The sequence below is a fragment of the Numida meleagris genome, chromosome 3 (assembly GCF_002078875.1).
Source record: "Numida meleagris isolate 19003 breed g44 Domestic line chromosome 3, NumMel1.0, whole genome shotgun sequence".
Taxonomy (NCBI): domain Eukaryota; kingdom Metazoa; phylum Chordata; class Aves; order Galliformes; family Numididae; genus Numida; species Numida meleagris.
Window position 1 is genome coordinate 6,107,705 of NC_034411.1, and position 24,616 is coordinate 6,132,320.

The 24,616-nt window shown below is 42.8% G+C and overlaps 2 protein-coding genes and 2 long non-coding RNA genes across 13 annotated transcripts in view; 1 reads left to right on the top strand and 3 right to left on the bottom strand.

Annotated features, from left to right (window-relative positions):
• On the top strand, nucleotides 48-13,666 carry FBXO48 (F-box protein 48). Of its 7 annotated transcripts, none has more exons than XM_021392253.1 (4): nucleotides 48-185; nucleotides 530-869; nucleotides 4,646-4,685; nucleotides 13,253-13,666. In XM_021392253.1, the coding sequence occupies exons 2-4, from the start codon at nucleotides 564-566 to the stop codon at nucleotides 13,390-13,392; spliced, it is 486 nt and encodes a 161-aa protein (XP_021247928.1). In that variant the 5' UTR covers nucleotides 48-185; nucleotides 530-563; the 3' UTR covers nucleotides 13,393-13,666. The 7 variants fall into 7 exon arrangements, with proteins under 7 accessions (XP_021247928.1, XP_021247932.1, XP_021247934.1 ...); XM_021392257.1 differs by lacking the exon at nucleotides 13,253-13,666 and adding an exon at nucleotides 9,752-10,647; XM_021392259.1 differs by lacking the exon at nucleotides 13,253-13,666 and adding an exon at nucleotides 8,678-9,598.
• LOC110396556 lies at nucleotides 4,512-7,352 on the bottom strand. Its single transcript, XR_002437051.1, has 2 exons — nucleotides 6,172-7,352; nucleotides 4,512-4,655 (listed from the first exon to the last, which is right to left on the bottom strand). It is a non-coding gene; the product is annotated as an uncharacterized LOC110396556 (long non-coding RNA).
• LOC110396557 lies at nucleotides 10,271-13,246 on the bottom strand. Its single transcript, XR_002437052.1, has 2 exons — nucleotides 12,427-13,246; nucleotides 10,271-11,376 (listed from the first exon to the last, which is right to left on the bottom strand). It is a non-coding gene; the product is annotated as an uncharacterized LOC110396557 (long non-coding RNA).
• The window catches only part of PLEK (pleckstrin), a 58,025-nt gene continuing 48,884 nt past the window's right edge, over nucleotides 15,476-24,616 (bottom strand). For all 4 annotated transcript variants that reach the window (XM_021392247.1, XM_021392246.1, XM_021392245.1 and 1 more), the window contains 6 exons: nucleotides 23,375-23,466; nucleotides 22,452-22,636; nucleotides 20,927-21,031; nucleotides 19,063-19,146; nucleotides 17,730-17,799; nucleotides 15,476-16,849 (listed from right to left, as the gene is read on the bottom strand). In XM_021392247.1, the coding sequence (XP_021247922.1) occupies nucleotides 16,710-16,849; nucleotides 17,730-17,799; nucleotides 19,063-19,146; nucleotides 20,927-21,031; nucleotides 22,452-22,636; nucleotides 23,375-23,466 (676 nt within the window). In that variant the 3' untranslated portion in view covers nucleotides 15,476-16,709. The remainder of the gene's footprint in view (nucleotides 16,850-17,729; nucleotides 17,800-19,062; nucleotides 19,147-20,926; nucleotides 21,032-22,451; nucleotides 22,637-23,374; nucleotides 23,467-24,616) is intronic.

Sequence of the window (24,616 nt, forward strand, 5' to 3'; positions counted from 1 at the left end):
AGAGCTTCGCGGCAGTCTCACGTGCAGCCAGGAGAACTACGATTCCCGGCATGCCTTGCGGCTAGGGCCGCGCGCACGCGCGCTGCGCCGCCGAGGTGGCCCGGCCCGGCCCGGCGTGTCAACAAGGCGCGGCGCTGATGGCGAAGGCGCTTCAAAACAAGCTGCAGCCCGCGGCGCGCGGACAGGTATGGGGCGCGCGGCGCCAACGGTCTGGCTGCGGCCGTTAGCGGCTTGGCGGGCATGGGCGGTCCAGTCAGCACCGCACCGCACCTGTGCTCGGCTGGGGGCCGGCTAACGGCGGCCGCGGGCTGAAAGGCTGCGGAACGCGAACGGCGTGCCGTTAAAACTCCCCCGTAGCGTGACAGAATGCTGAAAGAACTTAAAGCCGGAGAGCGAGCGCCTCGCGTGAACGAGACAGGCTGTGAGGGACGGCTGATGGCATTGCTATGTCATCGGGACAGCGTCGATAATTCCACCCAGGCAGCAGTAACGTGGGATGCTCATTAATTGTTGCGCTTTCCTCGCTCAGGCACGCTGATTTGATTTAGCGAGAGCTCCAAATTATGCAGGAGACACCCAAGAGAAACAAGCAGTCGCTGCCTTCTCCTGGCGAACCGACGCTTCTTCCCCCTGACAAGAAGAAGAGAGGAGCTCTGGCTGACTTTGTGGCGCTCCTGCCTCCCGAAGTCAGCGTGCAGATTTTCAGGGCCCTCGATATCCGCAGCCTGTGCAGCGCCGCGATGACGTGTAAGCGCTGGCAGCTCGCCATTGATGGCAACGACTGGCTGTGGAAAAGCCACTGCTTAACGGTGAGAGCCGTCTGTCAGCGGGAGATCGATGGAGACCGGGGAAGCGGATACTCGTGGAAGGTAAACTGAATGTGAGTGACAGTGGTGGCAGCTTTGGAGCTTCTGGGGTTCACGATGGAAATACACGAAGAAATTATATAAGTCAGTATTTATCATCTGTCCAAGGTTAATGCCAGGTGCTTGGAGAACCGCTGTAATGCCAGCGTGGCTCAGCAGCAAAACCAAACCAGGAATCCAGTTAAATACACACAAACACATTTCCTATTTGCCTATAGAACCGTCTATATCATTTTCCTATTTCCAATATCCTCCTTCCTACTGAGAACCTCCTCTGGCCTGCTCTATGCATTCTGCTTAGTCCCAAGGCCACCAAAGCAGAGTGGCTGGAAAGCTGCATGGAGATAAAGGCTCTGGGGCTGTTAGCTGACAGCTGGCTCAGCATGAGCCAGCAGTGTGCCCAGGTGGTCAAGGAGACCAGCAGCACCCAGCTTGTGTCAGTGGGAGTGCAGGCAGCAGGAGGTGACTGCCCCTCCACGCTGGCACTGGTGAGGCTGCACCTTGGGTGCTGTGCTCAGCGTTGGGCCCATTGCAGGAAAGACATTGAGGCCCTGGAGCATGTCCAGAGAAGGGCAGCAGAGCTGTGAGGGGTCAGCACAAGTGTGATGGGGAGCAGCTGAGGGAACCGGGAGTGCTCAGTGGGGAGGAGGCTCAGGGGAGATGTTGTCACTCTCTGCAATGATCTGAAAGGAGGTTGTAGTGAGGTGGTGGGTCAGCCTCTTTTCCCAGGTAACGAGGGAATGGCCTTAAGTTGCACCAGAGGAGGTTCAGGTTGAGTATTAGGAAACATTTCTTCTCAGAAGGAGCAGTGAGGCACTGGCACAGACTGCCCAGGAAGGTGTTAGAGACACTGTCCCTGGAGGTTTTCAAGAAAAGAATAGGTGTCACACTGAGTGACGTGGTCTAGAGCAATCACAGGCATGGCTTGATGGTTGGACTACATGATTTTATTGGTCTTTCCAACCTTAATGATTCTATGAAAGCTACCCATCCCAGACATGACCCAGCTGGTATGCACAGCCTCAACGCTGGGATCCATTTGAATGGCCCTAACATGGGAGAAGGCCCAAATCCTAATGTACTGGGGGAGGGTTGGGGGCTGGGGAGAAAATAGCACAACCTGTCTGTCAGCGTATGAGGCCTCGTTATGCTTCATTGGAATGATGCTGCCTGTGAAGAACAGTTTCCTGAAAATTAATTCCAGACAGCTTTATTTCAATACATTTTGAGCAACGCGCATCCAGGAGGAAGAACATGGGGTAAACAGAAGGAAAGAAGGAGCTCGCAGGAGCTTGCAGAAGCTGTTTCAGAACAACCCACACACACATAGACACACTGCTGGTTCTGGCTGCTCTGAAGAGAGAGGAACTGGACGTGCTGAACACTGTTGAGTCCAGCCTCCAAACAGAAGTAGATCAGGAAAGGAATGGTTTTGCAGTTACTGCTCTGACCTAGCTAGAGGGTGATCCCCACCCTATTTTAGCTGGTGCATTTGTGAGCAGTGGAGGTGTGAAAAGAGAGGAAACAAAACCCAAAAAATAATAATAAAAAGAATTCTGGACTCGCACTCCCTGCCATGAGCAAGAAGGGGTTGACTTCCAAACGTACCTGTCTTTCACCTCTTGCACAACAGTTTACAAGGCTCTCCACACTGGATCTCTATTTTATTTCTATTTTAGAGGGGGAACAAGCAATAAATAGACAAAGCAAGCATTCACGTGCTAAAAGGTGAATAGAAGAATACAACCAGCCTGCATTAAGAGCCCAAGAAAGACTTAAAGGTCATAAAACACCTGAACAGGAAGAGAAAGTGAAAGGTTTTTTTTTTGTTTTGTTTTGTTTTTTTAAAAGAGTAAGGAGGAAGATGACTTCTTGTTTAGGGTTTTCATTTCCCCATCATTTTCACCCTCTAAGAACTAAGGTTGAGGATCGTTTCTTGCCTCAGAACAGAAAAGATGGAAGTAGCCCCATGTCTGCTTGTTGGCAGCAGTACACCATGTCGGGCTTAGCATCCAGGTATCAAAGACACATTCCAAATCCTTTTTCTGGCACTACGCTTCCAATGCAAAAAACTTAATCATACTGAATGCAGCTTAATTCAGTTTACTTCCAAGATTTTAGCTGTCTGTTTTTCCATCAGATCACGTTACTAAGAAACTACTGGAAAAGCAAAGTAAAACAAGAATGGCTCAGTGGGAAGTACAGTAACATTCACTCACAGAACAACTTGCCAGAGAAGAGCATGTATCCGATGGATGCCGACACATGGGGAGAAATCCTGGAAGCAGAACTAGAGAGATGAGAAACCACTGCTGCTTCTTGCAGCTCAAGAACCTTACATCAACAACACACGGACTGCCAGCCTGTAAATATTTTGCTGTTTAAATTAGTCGTATTTGCAAACATACAAGGAAAGCTTCTCAGAAAAAAAAAATGCATAAATAACTTTTTACTTGCACTTTATCATACTGAATGATACAAAAAGTGAAATTTTGAAGAGGACTATGTATTCAATAGTAATTTTATATTGGTAAATTTAATATTCTGCTGTATTATAAAAAGATGTTGATTGTACTTTTAATTTGCTCCTTTTTTTTTTTTTAAAGACTTGTAAAAAAAAAAAAGTGTTTGATTCAATGCGTTTTGCATCAGCAGCATAATGTGGGAGTTCACAAAGGAAGACTGGAAAGACAAATCCAGACATTGGAAAGAAGAGGACTAGACAGCCACCTAGTGGCTCAACATCCCAAGCATCTGTCTCAGGGACAGAGCCTGCACACCTGGAGGTGTTAGTGCTTAGCAGCACTGCATTTCTACTGCCCAGCTCTGGGACTTGTGAATGAGGACTCACAGATCATGGCAACCAGCAGGGCTGAAGCAGCTGCTTTCCTAACAGCCTCTCTCTCTGTGATCAGCTACACATGTGTCATTTATATAGAAGGCAGTGAAATAGAGAGTAGAACAAGTTCCATTTATTACTTTAAACAAAGTAACTCAGATACTTGGACTACAAAAATAAAGTTACCTCACATGGTTATACCATTTGGAAACTCTTTCCCTGTGATCTCCCATCATACAGATTCTGATTTAGCAGCACTGATTTTTGCAGTGACTTCAAAAATTGCTGCTAGTATAAGATGCCTATTGCATTACTCAACATAAAGAATGACTGGAAGATCACTTTCTTACAATTTGGTTTGAATGTCATCTTTCTACACCTATACTTTGGCACTAAAGAGCAACTAGAAAGTGGTGGGAAGCTCCCTACTGTTTTAGGCTTTGCTAAAAAAAAAAAGTCACTGATCTAGAACCTATTCAATATAGAAAGAGTTCTGCCATGCCTATGGAACTTAGTGTAAAAACATTTCAAATTGACTGCAGTGGACTGTGGCAAAAGGTCTTTTGGCAGCATGTGGACAGGTGTGTTATGTTGACAACACCAGGCTCAGCTAGATTAGGACTAGATCAGGTCCTCATTAGATTTTAGTTAAACGAGGTCCAGCCCTCACATTTAGCGGTGCCCAGTAACACAAGATGGAGCAGTAGAGCAGCTTTGCTCAGGAAAAACACATGTTGTGGTTGTCTGGGTTAAGACATTTTTTTGTTGGATGGTGCTGGAGTTTAAACAAACCAGCAGTTCAGAACTCTTTACAACTTATGTGTATTTATTTTTTTCCACAGTTATTTAACCATTGCAGAGTATCCAGTGAAGACGTATTTTTATCCCCTTTCCTTGCAAGAGTCTGGGCTCACAGATAGTTGGTTTTTTGTTGTTGTAGGTGCCTTTATCTGCAAGGCAAGGAAACACAGAACAGCCAGGTAAGGACCATAGTTCTAAGATGCCTCCAAGAACAATACATTGATTCCCTTTCTAGTTAGGAGCATTCCACAGATTCCACTAGAGCTGGCCCACTTCCCTCAACTTCCTATCTTTTCCCCATCAGTTGTTTTCTTTTCCCCCCTCAATTCATAAGCAACAGTGCCTTTCCTAAATCCTAAGTAAGAAATCTAATTGAGACACCTTTCTTGTCAACAGCATTACATGATATGTGCTGACTGGCTAATGCTTCCTAGCTACCCGTGTTACAATATACTGCTTATCTGTGAGTGCTAGTCCCGAGACCAAGACCCCATTGCTACAATTTTAATAAGTTGCGTAGCCTCTCTACTGCCAAAGGAGACACCATTCAACAACCATAATGGATGCAGCACTTCAAGTTCCCTGAACCTCATGCTACCACACTGCCACCACACACACGGTGGAAGTGTAACTTAGGGCAAAGAGCACTGCTAAGTATAGTGGGTGTAGCGCGAAGTTCAGTGAACTGCAAACACCGCTTCCTTTATTATTAGCTATTCTGCTCTAAGATTATATCATTACCTGATAAAGAAAAGAAAAACAGCACAAGTTTTTCCACTGAAGATGCTGCATCACTCTCTGCTCACCCCACTCTAACTTAAAGAGACATAAATTGAAAAGATGCACATAAACTGAGAAGAAAGTACTGCTATTATTATCCTCATCACCTCAAGAGTGCCAAATTATTAACTGTAATACAGGAGGAATGCACAATAATGGATCTAATCCCTCACTTCTCACCCATCCTCCTATTACTTCCAGTCCTCAACTCTCAGCTATTTTTCACCTCTTGCTGCCCCTTTCCTCCACATCAGCCATCAGTTTTTGTGTATTTGTCTCAGGTACAGCATGGATTTAGCTGTAGTGCTTCCCCCATTCTCTTAGAGCTCAGAAATTGCCAGTCTCCACCATGCCTAGAACTCCACCCACTTCAGGTGGCTGTGCCTCTTTAAACACATTAGGAGTTAAAAGTGCTCAGCTATGCAATTAGACAAGGCCTCACTCTTTCAGCATGGAGAAGCAGTGGTTGAAACTTCTCATGGAAATCTATTACATGCTTTTCTTTCAGTGAGTACAAGTTTTCATTAAAACCAGCATGATTCCTCTTCAAGCCTTTTAATTCCCTTCAAAAATGGTTTCATCAGTTTGGTCTTGTTTTACCCGTCCCTACCCTCATACCACCTGCTCAGCTTGCAGCCCAAGGCTGACTGTACTCTCCTTTTCCCGTTAGTGACATCCCAGCAGCATCCATAGCTCCAAACAGCAGCACTTTGTACACCAACAGCCATGGTTTGTACCTGCCTCTTCACCCTCATAGCTCCAAACAAAAATGCTGAAATGACTACAGTAAGAAGAACATACCAATACCTAAATTATTGCTAGTGTTTAGGCATCCCTCCCTAGAGAGCACCCTCAGCAAAGGCCACTCATGCAAAAGCCACCTACCTCCTCTGGATTCATGCCAGCTATCCTCACATCTGGGTGGCTGGTGAAGACCTTTTTCTACTTCAGTACCGAGCTCTCTTACCCATAACTTTTGAGGAAGTGGAAAGTTCTATTTAGTATGCTCCACCTACCTTCCCTGATGTTGGCACACCATTTTGATGCTGCTACTCTTCCGTTTTCAGCTGCAGAAGGATGCCTCAGGCACCCATCACCCAGGCTTCCTCATATCTACGTGGCCTTGCTGCCTTTCACCATTCTACCCTCCCCTTTTCAAGAGGTATTTTGAGAGAGTTCACTAAATTTGTGTAGTGAAGAGCAAGTACTTTGTACTCTCCCCACACCCCAGCTCAAACCAGCCAGGTTTCGGTGATGAAAATAACATTTCTCTGCTGCACAAAACCTCCCAGCTGCTGTGTGCAGCTTAACATCAAAACCTGCAACAAAGCTCAACCAGAGGTCCCCCAAGATACATATTTTATTTCTGTATTTCCAAAATAACTGTGGTTTTAGAACCTCCTCAGCAACTACTCACCGCTGCAGAGCTCCGCTTTTGGAGGAAGGAGCTGTAAGCATGGCTTTATTTTATCACAGTGCAGGATGTGGCTTAGGGCCACTGGCATTACAAGTCAGACTAATTGAAAAAGAAAGCACTGTTATGTTTAATTAACACAGATTTTAGTTTAAAGCTGTTCTCCCTTGCCGTATCACTTTCAGAATACGTAAAAAGTTAGTCCCCATCTTTTTCATTAAGCCTCAAAAGGCCACAGTGAGGTTTCCCTGAAGCTTTCTCTTCTCCGAGCTGAACAAGCTCATCTCCCTCAACCTTTTTTCATAGCAGAGGTGCTCCAGCCTCTGTGGTCATCTCTGAGGCCCACACAGGTCCATGTCCTTCTTGTGCTGGGGGCCTGCCATCAGTATGCCTTCATTACATTTCCAAGAGGTCTTACAGACTGAAGGATCGTAAGAGCCCTCGCCAATTACCTCTGATGAATTTGGATAGAGGCACCTCAGATTCCCAAGAGTCTCCTAACACTTGGCAGCTGTTTTTCAGTATACTGCTTGTTCATAAAAGCCTGTCCCAAAAAACATAGAAGAAATCACCCAATGCACTTAAAGCTGAAACTCAATGGCTTCAGATTATTAGGATGACCCTAAGAACATGTTTTGTGGTTGTTTTTTTTTTCCAGACCTCAAGGTCTGTGGATAGGAGGGTGAGGAGAGAGGCAAGGGATAGAAAATTTCGAGGTATCAGGGGACCTACCAAGATGCAAAACAAGAGGATAATTCTACGTACCAGAATAGTTATTGAAAACCTCTCTAAATCCTGAGGATTGTCCTGTTCACTGTTGCCATCAATTTTCAGCAACCATTGATTTACAAAGCAGGGCAGAGAGGGATTAAACAAACAAACAGCCTGCAACAGCATGAAAAATCAGGTACTACATTAGCTTTTTTTTGATTCACACTTTAAAACATCCTTAGAATCACAGAAATGCATGTGCTGGTTTTAAAGCGTGGTTCTTAAAAAATGTAGCAGCCAAAGGAGATGCTGTTTGCCACTACAGGGATACCACAAGACACTACGGTGTATGAGCAGTGGTACTAAATACTGTTTTTAAACATCTCCAAACGCCAAGCACAGAATATCACAAGATGTGGTCTTGCAGATGACACCAAGCTGAGTGGTGCAGCTGACACACTAGAGGGAAGGGATGCCATCCAGAGGGACCTGGACTCACTTGAGAGGTGGACCCATGCCAACCTCATGGAGTTCAACAAGGCCAAGGGCAAGGTCCTGCACCTGGGTCGGGGCAATCCCTAGCACAGACCCAGGTTGGGCAGAGAATGGCTTGAGAGCAGCCCTGAGGAGGAGGATTTGGGGGTGTCGGTTTGTGAAAGACTCACCATGAGCCAGCAGCGTGTGCTTGCAGCCCAGAAGGCCAACTGGATCCTGGGCTGCATCAAGAGAAGTGTGACCAGCAGGGCGAGGGAGGTGATTCTGCCCCTCTGCTCTCGTGAGACCCCCACCTGGAGTACTGCATCCAGTTCTGGAGCTCCCAGCACAAGAAGGACATGGAGCTGTTGGAGTGGTCCAGAAAAGGATCCTGAAGATGATCAGAGGGCTGGAGCACCTCCCCTCCAGGGACAGGCTGAGAGAGCTGGGGCTCTTCAGCCTAGAGAAGGCTCAGAGGAACCTTATAGCGGCGTTCCTGTACCTGAAGGGGGCCTACAGGAAAGCTGGGGAGGGACTTTTTGTGAGGGCAGGTAGCAACAGGATGAGGGGAAATGGCTTTAAAGGGGAAGAGGGTAGATTTATCCTAGATATCAGGAAGAAATTCCCAATTTGTGGATGCCCCCTCCCTGGAAGCATTCGAGGCCAGGCTGGATGGGGTTGTGAGCAACCTGGTCTAGAGGGAGATGTCCCTGCCTATAGCAGGGGGGTTGGAACCAGGTGATTGTTAAGGTCCCTTCCAACCCAAACCATTCTATGATTCTATGTTAACAGGTACTTAATGGAGGATTCAACTTGAAGGCTGACGAAAGGCATAGGATGAGCAAGCTGGAAACAGTAGGAAAATTTCAAACAAACCAGCCACCTTAAGCTTTTAATCCTAATGGAGGGAAAGCTGAGAAAAGCAAAACATTTATCAACTGTGTAAGATAATGCTGCCACTGCAAATGACCATGACAATACTCCCACAAAAGCTTCATTCATCTGCTCATTTGAGTGGCTATTTTAAATAGCTTCCACTATTTTTCCATCACAATGCTAAAGAAAAAGAATACTATGCAAGTTTAGCTAGGAAGACCTAGTGACAAGGTTTTGGAAGATACTATAAATAGAAATATGCCATAAATGGCTTTAATACTGTTTCTTCTAACACGTTGACCAAACTGGCTGGCTTTTCTAATGAACATTTATTCTTGAAGATCACTGTTCTGTAGACATTTTCAATATCACTAAGTTACACTGCTCATTAAAATCACTCTAACACACAACTCTTCTAACACACGTACTTAGAGATAACCACACTGGGAGCAACTCAGATGCTCAAACAGGGAAATGATCATGACACTCAATGCCCATGAAGAAACCAAACATCTACACACGGCACATAGATATGAGGACACTAAAGGAAGTTTCTGCTGTTCTAGAAAAATGACTAAAGACCATGTGGTGTGTCGTAGGACACCTAAAAATAGCACCAGACATTTATATTTACGTATCTGAATTGCATTCTATGATGCCCAAAGTAGTTGCCACACGTTCTCTTAGCTCTTTTTAAAAAAAGTAGGAAGTTTAGTTTAAACTAGTTTTAAGAAAGGGGAGGTAGCTGGCAGAAAGAGGAAAAAGGGGAAACAGAACATCTAGCTGGGGAAAAAAAATAAAATCTTTTTTTAAATAATAAAACAGTTAGAAAAAAAATGCATTACCTAATTTTATCACAGATAGACCAGGAGGATAAAGTATTTCTTTCTATTAATAAAAAACTGCATGGGAGTGTTTAATATCTGATAAAAACAACTTCTCATGTGTATAGATTAATCTTATTACTGTAATTCTACTATCTTGTTCTAGAGAGAAGCAGCAGTTTAAGCGTTTAAGAGCAGGACACCTCAGTAAACACAGAGCAGAAGCACTGAGAGACAAAAGAGACATTTTCTTTACATATCTGGGTGCTTACAAAAGGATAAAAGATTTTCAAACTTTTCCTCATATGGAAGGAGGTATGTGACAAGGCTGATTATATTTCAATTTGTACAATGGTTACTCTATTCATCTGTAATAGGCTGTTCTTGTATATTTGATAAGGAGGAAAGAGGCTAGCACTAACACTAAGTTCTTTATGTCCTTTTAATGTCTGGCTTTAAGCATGGGAGAGGGTTGGGGTTTCAAGTTTAACATTTTTATTTATACTATGTTATCTCCAGTTTTCCCCCCTCTTCTTCCTTGACTCTTGTGTATTAAAGATCTCAATGATAAACATACAGAATACAAATTCAAACAAATAAACAAACCCAATGAATACCATCTCTTTGAACTGTTCAAACCAAAATCTATTTGTTTCATCAGCATCTCCCTTTGATTCTCTTCCTCCTTTGTTCTCAGTCATCTTCTTGTAATATGATGGAGCGCGAGAGGGAAACATGTTGCCATCTTAAAGGCCGAATCTATGCAAGGAAGGGGAAGTGTTTTACTATACCCTACTTCACTTAAAATGCAAGTCAGCTGAAGTATGAGAAGCGGTGTTTTCCTCAGCTTTCATCTAATTTTACTCTCCCTTCAACTGAACAGAAAGAAAAAATAAAATCTACCAGAGTCAGAAACACACAGGGGAAAGCCACAGTTCTGCTTCTAAACAAAAAGCAAGAAGTTATAAATTCTAATCCAGGAAAAAACAAAAAAAAAAAAAACAAAAAAAACCCCATACTTATTTTGCCACCAAGTCAGAAGTTCTATTTCAAGAAGTCCCATGAGTAACAATAACAGGAGAAGCTTGGTTTCAGTCAAAGATTTTCAAGGGTGTTCTCTGTTTAGTTGGCCTGAATATTACTAATCTACCATTTTGAAATGTAAAGAAGTTCCTAAAATAAGATATAGCATCAAAGGGTCACGAAATAACTATATTCAAATTATTTTCATGCATCAGATTCAAACTTCAGTTATACTACCATCGCGTACAACAAAAAAAAACCCTGACAGATACACATGGCTGCATGTTGGCTCCCTTTTACGTTCATTTTGCAAATCACCCAGGACTAAGTCTCACAGTGAAGCTATTTCTTTGTTTACCAATGAACACTTTCAAAGTCGGCAAGAGACACTCTCCTCTTTTAGGCTCCAATCCACCAACTGCTGAGGCCAGGAGCATTACAAAGGCTCCACAATGCAGCAAGGCTCTCCTTTAGTTGGCAGGCAAAGCCATCTGGAAAGGCAACAGCACTTGATCATTCAGAACACTGATCCTGCCTCTATCACTTGCTTTTTAAGTCACCTTTACGCACCTCAGCATCACACGAGTCAAATTAGAAAGGTAATAGTTAGCAGGGAATCACACTGTTGTGTAGGAGAGAAAGAAGGGGAAAGAAGCTTTATTCATTATCAACACTTGCCTGGGAGAAGCAGGACTGAGTTTTCCATCCTGCACCCTGCAGCTGGAGGGAAAAGATCTGGCACTTCATTCATTAATAACTGCACAGAGCCTAAACAATATAAATATAATTACTTACGTAATCTGAAACCAAACCTTCAAAACACAGGCTGTGTGAACAGCCTCACGTTTTAGTTTTTGAAAAGCAGCACTTTGCATATTGTGGCATGTTATTAACACGTACGAGCACATTTATTCCACTTTTACTTACTCTGGGACGAACTCAACACAGTGCATTTATTTAAGTCAAAGAGGTTTACCAAAAAACCCGTGGCAGCTCACTGCGTGCTGCACACAGCTTTCTCATGCTACCAAAGCTGTCAAACACCCAAACTCCTCAGAGAGAGACGGTGTGGTGAAAGGACTAGTGCACACATCCCTCTCGCAGCCTGCAGGAAACCCAAACAAGAGAGGAAAATTAGAAGCCCAGTGTCAAGCTTTCTACTGCACACAGAAGTTCGGACTGAGCACAATTAGATCTCTGCATAGCAACAAGAACAACACAGGTCACAAAAATATATGCACTTTTTGAAACATAAATGAAAGATGTTTACAGAAATACCAACTACAAAAAGCAACAGAAGACTTTTATTTACTTCTCTCACTTTTTGCAAGTTCAGTCCCATGTTCCTTTACAGTTCTAAAGAAGAAAAACTAAATGTTTTCTTGACTCTCACAAAAGATTCCTAAGGGGAGTTTTGGGGCTGTCCAAGCCTGAATCTCAGAAGAAATAGAGACACATTACAGAGGGCTTACCCAGACCCCTGTACCAGCACTTTACACTTAAATGACCTCTACAACCTTCTGAAGTTTTTGAGAACAAATTAGTAAAAAATAATTGCTATTTAACATTTGTAATAAAATGAAGTCTAAAACCACAAGCAAGATTACTGCACTATTTATGGCACAGCAAGCACAACTACAAACTTCATCTAAAAGAAAAATACAACATCACACTAGATCATACCTCGGAAGCCTTAACTATCTTCCCCTCTTCCTCATGAACAAATTTGATATAAATAGAATACATTTTATTATTTCACCCTGAAAACAAAGACAGCATACTGCAACAAATACCATGAAACAACAGAAGAACACTAACCTTATCCTTCAAAGGAAAGCCAGAGCACAGGAAAAGTAAAAATGCCTGAAACCCACTGCTGGAAACTCGTTAAGACAGAACTACCTCCACTTGGGAAGAGGACTATTGGATTATGGGAAAAAGCAACACCTGTGGCTGAACAATCAGTAGGCTGCTGCAGTTCTCATGGATGTTATTTTTTGAATGTATGTACATGTGGGTGCTTTGTTTTGTTCAGTTTTCTTTTAAACCATGGAAGAAAGAGGTTCGTGCTTATGTGTGTGTTTTTGTAGGTGCATCATTAACAGATATCCCTGAATCCCAGCTCTGATAAGCACATGGCCGGCATGCCGGGGAGGGAAAATTAGGGCAAATCAAACATGAATGTATGAGGATCTTCACTGTAGATGACATCATACGTGTCTTACAGTAAATGAATGTTATAAATATAATCCTTCTCCTCAATGGTTTCTTTTGCTTTCCTGTAGTCTATGACAAAGGACTACTTCATATTAAAAGTAAAAAAAGGAAATAGGGTTGAAGTAGTATTTACTGAGGGCGTGGAAGGATAATTTAAATAGAAGGTGAAAACAGATGGAAGAAGCATGGATCACAAGCATCTGCTCTTCTTTCTTTCTCTTTTACTTGGCCTTGTACTAGGCCTGCTCTCTCCTCTAGCACAAGTATTCAGTATGCCTCTTCCCTTCCACAACTTCTGAGAAACTGGGCTGGCCTGATAATCTGTGATAAAATTGCATTTCAATATTGAATTTCCTTGGCCAAAATCTGTTTGGTATGTCTGGAAATTGTACTGTCATAAAACTAATCCTCTTTTTTATCTTTGTAGACATCCATTACAGTGGCCTTTGTCACCTTGTCTCAACACCAGTGCCTATCTTCAGAGTGACTTTACTCAGTTCAACGATTGTGACAATTCTCATTATATCATGCACAATTCTTAATGTCAGACTAGCCGTGGAACTTTAAGTCTTACTTTGATTTTCAAAAGCATTACCACGTGTTGCAAAATGAAGTATCTTTGAAAAAAAGCCCCATATTAACCCTTGTCTCCAATTCATCCATTGTGAAAAACTTTAGAGTGTGGCACCTCTCCGATAAATGTCTGGGCTTTGCTGAAATGTACTTTTTTCTTATTGTGTCTGTTTTGAAAATGCACCAGAGCACATTCATCCTGGAATGCGGAGCTAATTATCTGTATCAAGATGTGTGAGAACCTAAATAAAAGGAAGATCAGTTTGGAGTCATGTGTAGTACCAGTCTCGGGCAAACAAAAATGTTCACGGAAAGAAATGAGGCCAGGGTGGCATGAGACATAAACTTCCAGTCTTCACTGCCTGCTTCTTTCCTGCTTCTCCAAGAAGCAAATATACCTATAAACCCTTGGGCTGTGTTAAAAAGAACCACCTAGGAGGTCGGAGAACCTACTGGCTGGTACAAACATCAGCACTCTTCCAGAAATACACTGATTACCATTGCCTACCATACCATTCATACGTAGGCACTGTCCCCCCTAACTGAGTCCAGGAAAAAATAACAAGGTCAAAAAATGATAAAATTTGATAGTTGTTTTTTTTTTTTAATCGACGGTTGCATTCCTCCTTTGCTCTGCTAAGCTGGGTGAGTTTCTGCTTTTCATTTTCCTGTGCTGTAGGATATTTTGGGGTTAGTGAGGTCTGAGGCAAAAATGACCAGAAACCACAAAGCAATTATCAAAAAAGCAGGGCTGAGCAAGTAGTTTATCTTTTCTTCGCCATGAGTCTTCCTTCCTCAGAAAAAACAGCCCAGGCTTCAGCGATCCTGTCAGCTTGCATGAGATACAGGAAATGCCTGCTAGAAACCGATTTCCTCTATGTCCTAAATGAATGTGACAACACTCTCTGCCAGCCTGCTGCCTCAGCACAGCTGCATTTTCTTTGTTATCTCTGAGAAGAAACTCAGCTTGTTAAAGAACAAGATCCGATCCTTTACCAGAAGTAATTCAAGGAAGTGAGAGACATCAGAAGTGCTCGACTACACTTAGGAGAGACTGACCCAGATACAGCCCCAAGGACAAGAAGCTTCTTGAGCAAGTTTGTGTTTCCTTTAGACTGCTGATTGCCAGTATTCGCTTTTCTCTACTGTTGAGGTCACAAATGTGCCAAAGTCTGCAAATTCTGAAAAACCAAGCACTTTGGAAGTTAAAAAACAAACAAACAAACAACAACAAAACACCATAGGCCAATAAACAAAGAACTTGGAGATGCCTGTGAGGCAGAAACAGAGTAGAAAGCACAGTTGAGCTTTGAGCTTAGTTTAAGGCCCAAGATATTTTCCTTTTAGGCTGGTGCAGTCTTGTGAGGTCCAGATCTCATCACACTGCACTAGCTTGTACCTGTAGAGCTTCACCAGCATCAGAGGGACACTGCAAAAAAAAAGGGGCACCTGTTGTTCTGCAGGTGTTTGATATTAAACTACAACTCCATGACAGGAATGTACCTGCAGAGAGTTCCTTAGGTTAGAGTGAAAGGCACAGTACTGGTATAATGTTGCTAGAAAGCAACAAGCCCTACTTTGGCAATTAACCTTCAGGTACATTAGCTTAGATCTCTTCAGACCTACTTTCTATCAACTGTTTTTGCTGTCTCTCAACTAGAAGATGATACACTCATACACTTTTCCCTTTAAATGGGAAAAAAAGTTATCAGTGATCTGTTATTGTATTTTCAGATAACCATAGGCAGATAACCATATCAGCCTGAACGCATGCAGTGGATCACCAGTTTTGTTTTCATGTTGAACTGAAGCTCCACGCCCTGGGAGACTATTATCATCAAGCTAGTCCAGCAGACCAAGGCACAGTCCAGTTATTGCAAAAGCTCTTTGTACTACTGCTTTAACAAAATAACCAGAACATCTTTGTGTGACAACACAGCTTCGCTGACCAGATGAAGTTTCTTCTTGAACATCAATCAGAATACACTAGGCTGAAGTATCACCTTTTCCTGGCTCTGTCTGCATGGTGTATGTGCAAACAGAGGCATATATGTGTATAGTGAAACAGAATTAAAGATAAACTTTAGAACCATATTTATTTTTTAGTTTCAAGAAATCTGAATAGGAGATACTTAAGGATAGGAAATCTAATTTGAAATTTTTAAGTTTACTTGCACTCAAACATCTGTATGCAATAGGAACAGGCTACATGCAGAAGCTGACAATCTTGACCTCCAGTTCTTGCTTAAAGTTAAAAGACTTGGAAGTTTGAAGCATACAGTAAGACAAAAAACAAAGATTGATCAGGTAACTTGACACCATCAAATGACATTTATTCCAGTTACAGAACTAATAAGGTTTCTCTTTTACTACTAAAGCACAGAGCTAAGCATTGAGTATATTTCTGTAATTCTGTAATTTTTGTAAGCAACAACGCCTCAATTGGGAATTCAAGAAATGCATGGATCCTTCTCCTCTTCCTGAAAGATTCTTAATTCAAATACAGGACAAATCAGCAGAACGTGACACTTCAGCAACTGTGCTGGAGACCTAAATGAAGCAAGACAATGGTTCTGGTGCAGATTGTTCTGGAGAAATTTAGTGAACGTCAAACTGAAGCGGGTACAGAAAAACTGAGACTGCTTCAGGTTTGAAAAATCATGGGCAAAGAATTTTCCTGCATGGATACTCACACTGCTGTCACTGAGTCGTACATGCTTTCTGCATGGTGTTTCCACAGTTGTCTGTACTGTTCCCTTCCTTAACACTGAAGGATTATAAAGGTGTGGATTGTGTTTCCAAATAAGATTTCTTTCCTTAGATCTGCTGCATTACTTGGATAGCTGAACTTGGCAATAGAAAGACTGGCTAGTAACGAAGAAAGCATAAAGTTTGTCTTAGGAATCCCTTGAGTTATTAGAACATACTCAAACATGGTAGAGGCTGAAACATAGGTGGCTATTCCTTACATACAGACAGCAGCGTGATCCTGTCCCCTGTTAATGGTGACATTCTCGCTGTCAGCAGTGGCAGCAGGGAAAGACAGAAGATATAACCTTCCCAAGGAAAACTGAATATTACAAGAAGCACACACTAATGTAACATATTCTATGCTATAATTTAGTAAGATACTTTCCACTTCTGTTGCGGTAGTGCCCACTACAGAACTGAAACTTATTCCCCCCTCTCAACCCACAAGTCTTATGAGGCTTTTCTGGTTGACACTACTTGATCTCAGTGAAAAGCTACAATTCCCGTTTTGTTTTGAGCAATCGGTTTCAGTTGTCTGTCTTCTTGCTGATGGATCGTCCTCATTTCCCAGTCCTAGCAACTGTCTGAATTGCTTTGATCCACTCCGTACGCTCTGCAGATGAAGCTGCTTGCAAGTAATAGTGGACTTCACTTGCAGTGATTATTTCAAACAGGTTGTTTTCAACGTCACTCTTCTTGGCTACAGGGAAGAAATAAGGAAGTCAGCTATGAGTGAATAAAGTCTTGCATTTGAAATGTTTCTTCCTTTACATTCTGTAAAGGGATTTGCTTCCTTTCTATAGCTGTGCCTGATCGTGCCTTTGTAAACAGTGTGCAAAATTAGGCCCATGAAATCTGTCACTGTACGGGAGGAAAAATAGATGAATTCTGCACATTTCACTTCCAAGAGTCTCCATTCAATTGATGTCCAAGCATGGAAGGATCTGCAGCCCTGTGGAGAGCTCACATTCCCCAGCCCAGTGCTTTGCCAGCTACAAAACCAGGTCTTAAAGTCTGATATGACATGAATTTCAGTCTGTTTTTATGTCTGGTAGAACAGCCTACACAGGCAGTGAGATGCCAGCACACTTTCTGGCTGGTTATGAGAGTCCATCGCTTCCATGGAGAAAAGAATGCATGGAGTGAATGTTTCTTGTTCCTTGTAGCAATGCTTAACCATTGCTCTTCCCACAGCTTCTAGTTTTGGGAGGGAACAGAACATGTAGAGTAGCAATTCACTGGCACCACCATTTGTAACCTAAAGTTTCCATCAAATATTCATAAACTAAAAAGAGAACTCAGCTTATTTTTCTATGGCCAGTTATCTTAACATAGGGATGCCAGGTCAGCATTTTGACAAGTTTGAACGACTGATAAAGCACAAGATTCCCTGTTGCTACCTTTATCACAGTACCCTCCTCCAGTAATTAAAGAGAACCTAGTAATTAGAAGAATTACTAACTTGTTGCAAATAGACTGTTTTTGAGTAAAAAAAAAAAAATAATCACTTGTGATTTTTCAGCAGATTGAAAGAATGCACTAAAAACATATAACACAGCTCTTTCACTATGGTTCCTTACAGTCTGGCATATCTTCCACTGCAGTCACCACGCAGCCCCTCAAGTGGATTGCTCCTAGCGGATCCTCTCCCTGGGGAAGATATGAAATCAGTATAAAACACAACACTCCAGAAACTGGTCACATCTCAAAACTGACTACAACTGCACAATGGAAACAAAAAAAAAAAAAAACTTTTGGTGACTTAGCACTGGTCACCTTAGAAAACCAGGGGATCCTCAGTCAGTGTGATATGAGGAGTAGGGGGGTGCACAAACCTGCAAATAAGTAAGAAATCTCTTTTGGAATTTGGAATTCAGGATCTGCAGAGTATTTTGCATGTCCTGCATTTCCACTGTATGGAAAGGAAATAAACCTTGTGCCAACTATAAGCTTTCCTTTTCAAGGTGAAAAGAAGGCTAGTTAGAAAGAAGAGTAGATCTTGGAAGGTTTGGGTTTTTTTTTTAAAAAAGCAAACAAAATACAGCAGGAGCAGTTAGACCTTTATCAACTATTTTGCCTTCTTTCACACTTCAAGACTGAAGTGATCAGTCTTCACTGAAGAAGCACTTCTGTTAACAGAAGCCTGAAACAAGCATTTCCTATGAGCTGACACTTCAGCCTTGTGGGAGGAAAAGCCAGGAGTGGGAAAATCACACTGAAAATAGAGGTCTAATTCTTCAGTGTTGACTCCCCATTGTATCTAAGCTGCTTCTGCCAAGCAGGATAGGCACAGAAGTGAACCAGAAGTGAAGTAACCCACAACAGCAGCACTGCTCCTGCAATAGTCCCTGACAAAACAAACAGTGTTTTGATGACTGAATCCATCCGGGCACTTGCTTTTGAGGGGCAAGTTTTGTCTGCAGTGATGCCTGTTCCTTTCTCAAAACAGCATTTGACCCGTTATAATTACTTGAGAAACAAAATGCCACGTCTCAGTCTGACACGGGAAACACCTCATTTATAAACTGCAGAGTGACTGCATTGCCTTCATTTGCTCTTTTCAACTTGTTCACTTCCAACTAATCACAGAGAAGGGGTGACAGCACAGTTCAGCACTGACTGTTCCCAGCTCTGGATGTCACTTGCCACCCTGGTGTGCCAGCCCCCAAAACCATCATTCCCTCTGCTTTTCCAGAGGGCGGCCAGGTAGTGTGAACACAAGTTGCCACTGTCCTGCCTGGCTTATTCTATCACACATTCTAAAGAAAATACTCCACTCACATTTCTAGAGGAGGGCAGCTTTAAAAATAAACAGAAAACTAACCAAACTACAACTAATAAAAAAATGCAACCCCAAACCAAAACCACCAAACAAACAGAAAAATAATTCAAAGTTGACCAAACGTGTCTTACTCCAGCAGGATCATAGTAGTGAAGATACGCAGGGTCCTCTCTCAAAACAAACTTTCTCACTTTCCAGTTTTTCCTCCGATGCCCCTAGAAAAATTCAAAAACACCAAGGTCACAAACTGCTCTCCCTGCAAATGCTTACAGCCAGCTTACCCACACGAGAGTACGTGCAATAATAAAAGGGGGAAAAATGATATCTTTGGGCAGGAAACATTCACTGCAGAAGGACTTAGGCCTGGGCCTTCTGCATCCCTCTACTTCTCCTTCACGCTGGCTTTTTTTTTTTTTTGTACAAAGTAAAACATCTTCAACGTGAGAGATACTCCTAAACACATCTCAGAGCCTGGTGGTCACAGCATTTACATGAGGTCTGTGATAACAAGGTTTAAATGCTTGCTGCAAAACACAGATGCTAAATGTCTTGCAAGACACCTTTGCCCACTGGCAGGAATGATCTGAAGGTCCTCCTCTCCCTGCAAAGAGGACAGCAAAGACAACTTATCTGGCCCAGGCACTCCAGGGGGAGTTCATGGCTGAGAAGATTGAGCAGATATAACACCATCACCTGACACAGATGTAGATGCCTCATTGCTATTGGACTAGGATCTGAGCCCAGATGCTTTCTCCACAGCATCCCTGGCTGGATGGTTGGGGAAGCTTCCATGACAATTTGCAGCCTTCTGGCAATGCCAGTCTGAGACACCCAGCCCTCCTGGGGCACTGCTCCTCATCTCCAGGGGCTGCTCTCAGAGCATGACGTCAGCGTGTGGATTTAGCTGCAAGCAGCACAGGCATCCAAATATTAACAGAAGTCACCTCGGCCTTTAGTCCATCACCTCCAATCAGTGTTGTTCAAGTGCATTCCAGCTCTGGGAGATCTCATCCTATTGCTCAGTCTGGGCCAGCTGGTGACCTCACAGACTCCTACTGGTCACATGAGCCCTAAGCGTGCATGGACTACATCCAGCTCATCTAGTTCTACCCTTTCTTCTTCCTGGAAGATAGGAAATTTCCCCTCCAGTGCATATGACCATCCTGACATTCCCAGCCTGAACATGGTGAGTCACCACAAAAACTGCAGGGAAGACAGACTGGGTGACATCCCAGGGAATCAGACCTGGAAGCATTTCAGGAGGCTGAAACGCTCTGACTCATTTTACAGCATTCACAAAGTAACTGCAGTAACAGCATTACACAGCAGGTCTAGATTTTCCCCATCCATCACTGCAGTCTTGAAAATACACATTGTCAGCAGAAGCAGTGGCGCCTACAATGAGCCACAGTTCACTGAAGGTGACCAAATCCAGATTAATTGGTGGAGAAGTGTCATGAACCATTTCCTCTCAGCATTTCAAAATATTCATTTCTCAATTAACTACTGCTGCTTGCAAAGAAGTTCCTACTAACTAGGCTGAGGTGAATGTGACAGGGTAAATGTTAGCAGAAAGACTCCTACCTGATTTCTTCTGTTGCTTTTGAGTAACACGGTTGAACAAAAAAAATACAAGTGAATACTACCAAAAAGTACTTATGTTCCCAACAGATATTTTCTGGTTTCCTTCATTGCACCAGACTTCCAGAGGAAGCAGATACCCTTGCTAAAACACCCCCTACTTCAGCACTCTATTGCACCTAATTAACAGTAAGCTCTCTTGTTCTATACTAACAGCAGTAAGCCTTACAACTCTGAACAAAAGTCCTACCACTGTGCTACAGGAAGGGTTCTTTGTGTAAAAGGAGAGACAGAGATAAAAACCTATCAAAGGAAGAGATGGCATAGGCTTATTTTTCTCTTCTTTAAAGCTTTTAAGAGAAGAGTAATCCTGTATCCATCCCAATGAGAGGACAGAAGGCGTGCGGTACCGACCTGTTTTAGTAAACATCCTTGTTTGACTATTATGCCTCTGAATTCTTCTTTCAGGACCACATCATCATCGCTAGAATTCCCCTCGCAGAAAAATCCGCTGTCGGGCTGCATGATCACAAGAGAACATCAAGAAGTTGCACAAATGATAAACGTTTATACATAATGTATGGGTGTGGCTTCTCTTTGTCTTCCTTCCACTCTGTTTTCAGTACCTAAAAAGACCCAATTCTTTTACTGAAAAATATTTCAGTAAAGTTGAGGACCTCTCCAAGTCACAGTGGAAGCATTTCAGTGTGAGGACTATGAAAACAGGTCTTAGGGCATCTGAAGAGAGCAGGAGCACCTGCATGCATCGCAGTTTACATGAAGCAAAGCTGGCACAGCCAATACACTTTGGGCTGCCCATTCCCCAGCCCAACGTACCTTTCCTCTTCCTACATCCAGCATAGCATCTAAAATTTGGAAAGAAATGTTTCCATCTAGGCTGTCTTCTCCACACCAGATAATCTGTGATGCTGCTTACTGAAACTACATAGTTAAATGGTATGAATGAAGGCAACCATCTGTACTGCCTGCAGTAAGCTTCTGTGCTTCCAATTCACATGATAACAAGCCAGGCACTGAGCTGGAGTTACCTCCCTCACACTATGTCGGTACTGAAACAAACTAAAAGCAAGCTGAATGCACAATGGCTATCAGTAGTGTCCTGAGTAGCCACAAGCAGCAATGGCTACATGGTTGCCTTCACCAGCACTGCCTGTGCTTCTACTTCTGCACAGGTAAAATCTTCCTTCCACAGAGATACTCTAGGAAAACAAACAAAGCAATGGGAAATTCATTTTGATGAAGCAGAGCGATTCTATGAGGCAAGTGTAAATAGAACTGTAAAAATGAAGCAATTTTACATGACAGTAAGAATACTCTTTCCGAGCATAAGTTCATAAGCCAAGCATTTTTAAAACAGTATTTGACTGTGATTGCGATATTGCAAGTTCTTCATATTCTGTGGACTGATTTGAAGAAATAAACTGAAAAGGATGGGTAAGCTACCCAGGACGGGGGGTACGAGGTAGATGTTAAACTTTTGTTTCTTCACTCATAGGCAAGCTCTGCATGTGTGCATGTGAACTGAGTCAGATCTGATGGCTCTGAGCACAAAAATGTGTTTCCAGCTTGAGCTGCTCCGAGAAGCCTCATGATGATGAATTACACTCTTCCCTTCCACTGAATCATCAGAGACCTGATGGCCAAATCTTGATCGCTGCTGAAATTACTGGGAACAAAGTCTACATTAAAAAGAACCCCGCTTGATCTCTGTATTCAGTTCACATTTAGAGTGACAGAAGAACTAACCTGCTTACAAATGTCCAAGTGAGCAGGTTTATTCTGAGTGTCACAGAGAAAGATATTTAACATGAAACTCTCAATTTCCGTACAACCTTTCCTCCAGGACTTAAGAAATCAAGCTCAAGCCTGAGAAGAGATCTGCAAACCAGAAACAATGGAAAACTGGTACAACACTCACAAAGTAGTAATAGGCATCGCAGAGATCCAAGAAAGGGGTGTCTGACAGCCCCTCAGCTGCAGCCTTGGATGTATCTCCTGCAGGCTGTAGGTAGCCTTCATTCAAGAGGGAAGAGGCAAGCATGAGGCCTTCCTTGCGATTTCGGATGGAGTTGCTGGACACCAGCCAGTCAATCACAGAAGTGCCTGGTTATAAAGAAACAAACAATATCAGCCACAAACCAAGACGAAGACACAGAAACCTTATTAAAAAAAAAAAACAAACAAAAAACATAAGCAAGAAGTCCACTCCATCTAAACATCCATTTCCTGAAAGATATTCTCAGTGATAATGCAGAGAGTTAATCTGCAAAGGTGCCTGGGTCATCCAGTGAGGTACAGCCAATCCAACTGATGTCACAGGCTAATACAACTGTACTTCTGGGAGATAAGACCTGGAAGATGCAGGGCTGAGCTGGGAAGCTTCAGCAGTAGAGACTGGAGAAGCACTAATGACAGCCAAGCCAGGAGAAGACAGTCTTCCAAGCTGCTGTGTTACTGATGCAGTGTTATAGAAAGAGATTGACATTCAAGGTTAGCATCCACAGACTTGACTTGGAGCAGGACAGGAGTTAAAACACAGTAAAACTTCAGAGAGAAATCGTTGTTCTGGAATAGCTTCACACAACTTTCTGGAAAGACCGATTTCAATCTCGCAGGTGCTGGCTTGATTTTCTTTTCTTCACTGTGACTGTATCTGAACATTCTCAAGCTTCATCCTTTGAGCATCTCCTATGATGGTCAAGATGCCCTCTGCCAGGCTTTCCTCTCAAACTTTCTTCCCAAACCGTACTCGAAAGAGCTTAGAGCTGTTTGAATCTATCTTTAGACTCTTAGCCCTGTGCTCTTTTTATTGAATGAAAAAACAGGACAAGAGCTCCTTACCTGTAAAGCAGTGATTGAACACTTTTTTATCTTTTTCCAGCTTCAACTCCTTTATTCCCTTTTCAGGATCTTTCATTGAGAGGTACAAAGCACTGTGCATAAAACAAACAACAAAAACTGTAAGCAAATAAAAATTCATATCCAGCTGCTACAGAAATATTCTCTTTCACAGGAACTTCACATTTTGCTAGCACAGTGATCTCTGCAGGGCTACAGCATGACTTACTGTTTTTCTCCTGAAATGTTTTCCGTGCAAACCATCCCCATCACAAATGCAGGAACAGAAGAGTAAGTGCACCAAGGGCTCACCATACCCCCATTTTGAGTCTGTTCCAACTTGTGATGATGTAGTGTGAACCTCCTGAGGAGGCTCCTTCACTGGTCAAGAAATGCTCGCTGCTTTGCTCTGTTCTTCCAAAGGTCCTCAGCTGAGCTGAAAGCCTGTGACTGGGACACCCCTAAAGCCTATATGCGCTCAGAGGCCCTGAGTAACCTCAGTGACTCCTGGTCTGACTTCCTTCCTCCCATTTGCTTTTCACTTGCTCAAAACTAATTCCCTGAGGCTCTGAAATGAGAAGAAGGACAAACACTAAGTGTCACAGGCTAAATTATTCAGCTTTTTATTCACTCAGGCTGATCCTCTGATTAATCCAGTGAAGACAGATTTAGCTGGATCTTTGCCCCATGCAGTTTCACTGTCCTCTAAGAAGGACCACAGGCTCACTTGTATCTTTGTTTTTGCTGCTCAGAGACAAATATCACATTTTTTTTTTCTTCCAAGTACTGACAAACAGATGGCTTCTTGAATGTGCCCTTTATCTCTCCTTCTCCCTTTGCCAGTTTCCAAGTTCTCTGGCAGGCACTCCCTCATCATCATGCAAAAACTATTGCTAACAGTAACGTTTGCCCAAAGATCAAATAAATGTGAAAACACTTTCACATTGAATTCCATGCTGTATAAAAATGCTTCTCTTAAAAGAATCTCACGTTGCACTGCAATGTACTCAGAAGCCTCTTCATAAGCAAAATCCTTTGACAAATTAGCTTGTTTTTATAAAAGATGATGTATTAAAAAAGATCTTCCCAGTTCTCACCACATGTTATTTTCTGCCATGCTGAAACTGTCAGCTATGCAGAAAGGGCTCCAAGGGAAACTGGATAGGTAGCACGGACCGACATGCTAATAGCTCTTCCACACTGAGGTTACATATCTGCCATTGCCTGCAGGTGGAAGTAAACAGA

What these genes read in the sequence shown, in the direction of transcription:
- FBXO48 (XM_021392253.1), top strand. Translation starts at nt 564, where the DNA reads ATGCAGGAGACACCCAAGAGAAACAAGCAGTCGCTGCCTTCTCCTGGC. An exon ending in GAAGCGGATACTCGTGGAAG is followed by an intron (nt 870 to 4,645) that starts GTAAACTGAATG and finishes TTGTTGTTGTAG; the next exon opens with GTGCCTTTATCTGCAAGGCA. An exon ending in AGGAAACACAGAACAGCCAG is followed by an intron (nt 4,686 to 13,252) that starts GTAAGGACCATA and finishes TTATCTTTGTAG; the next exon opens with ACATCCATTACAGTGGCCTT.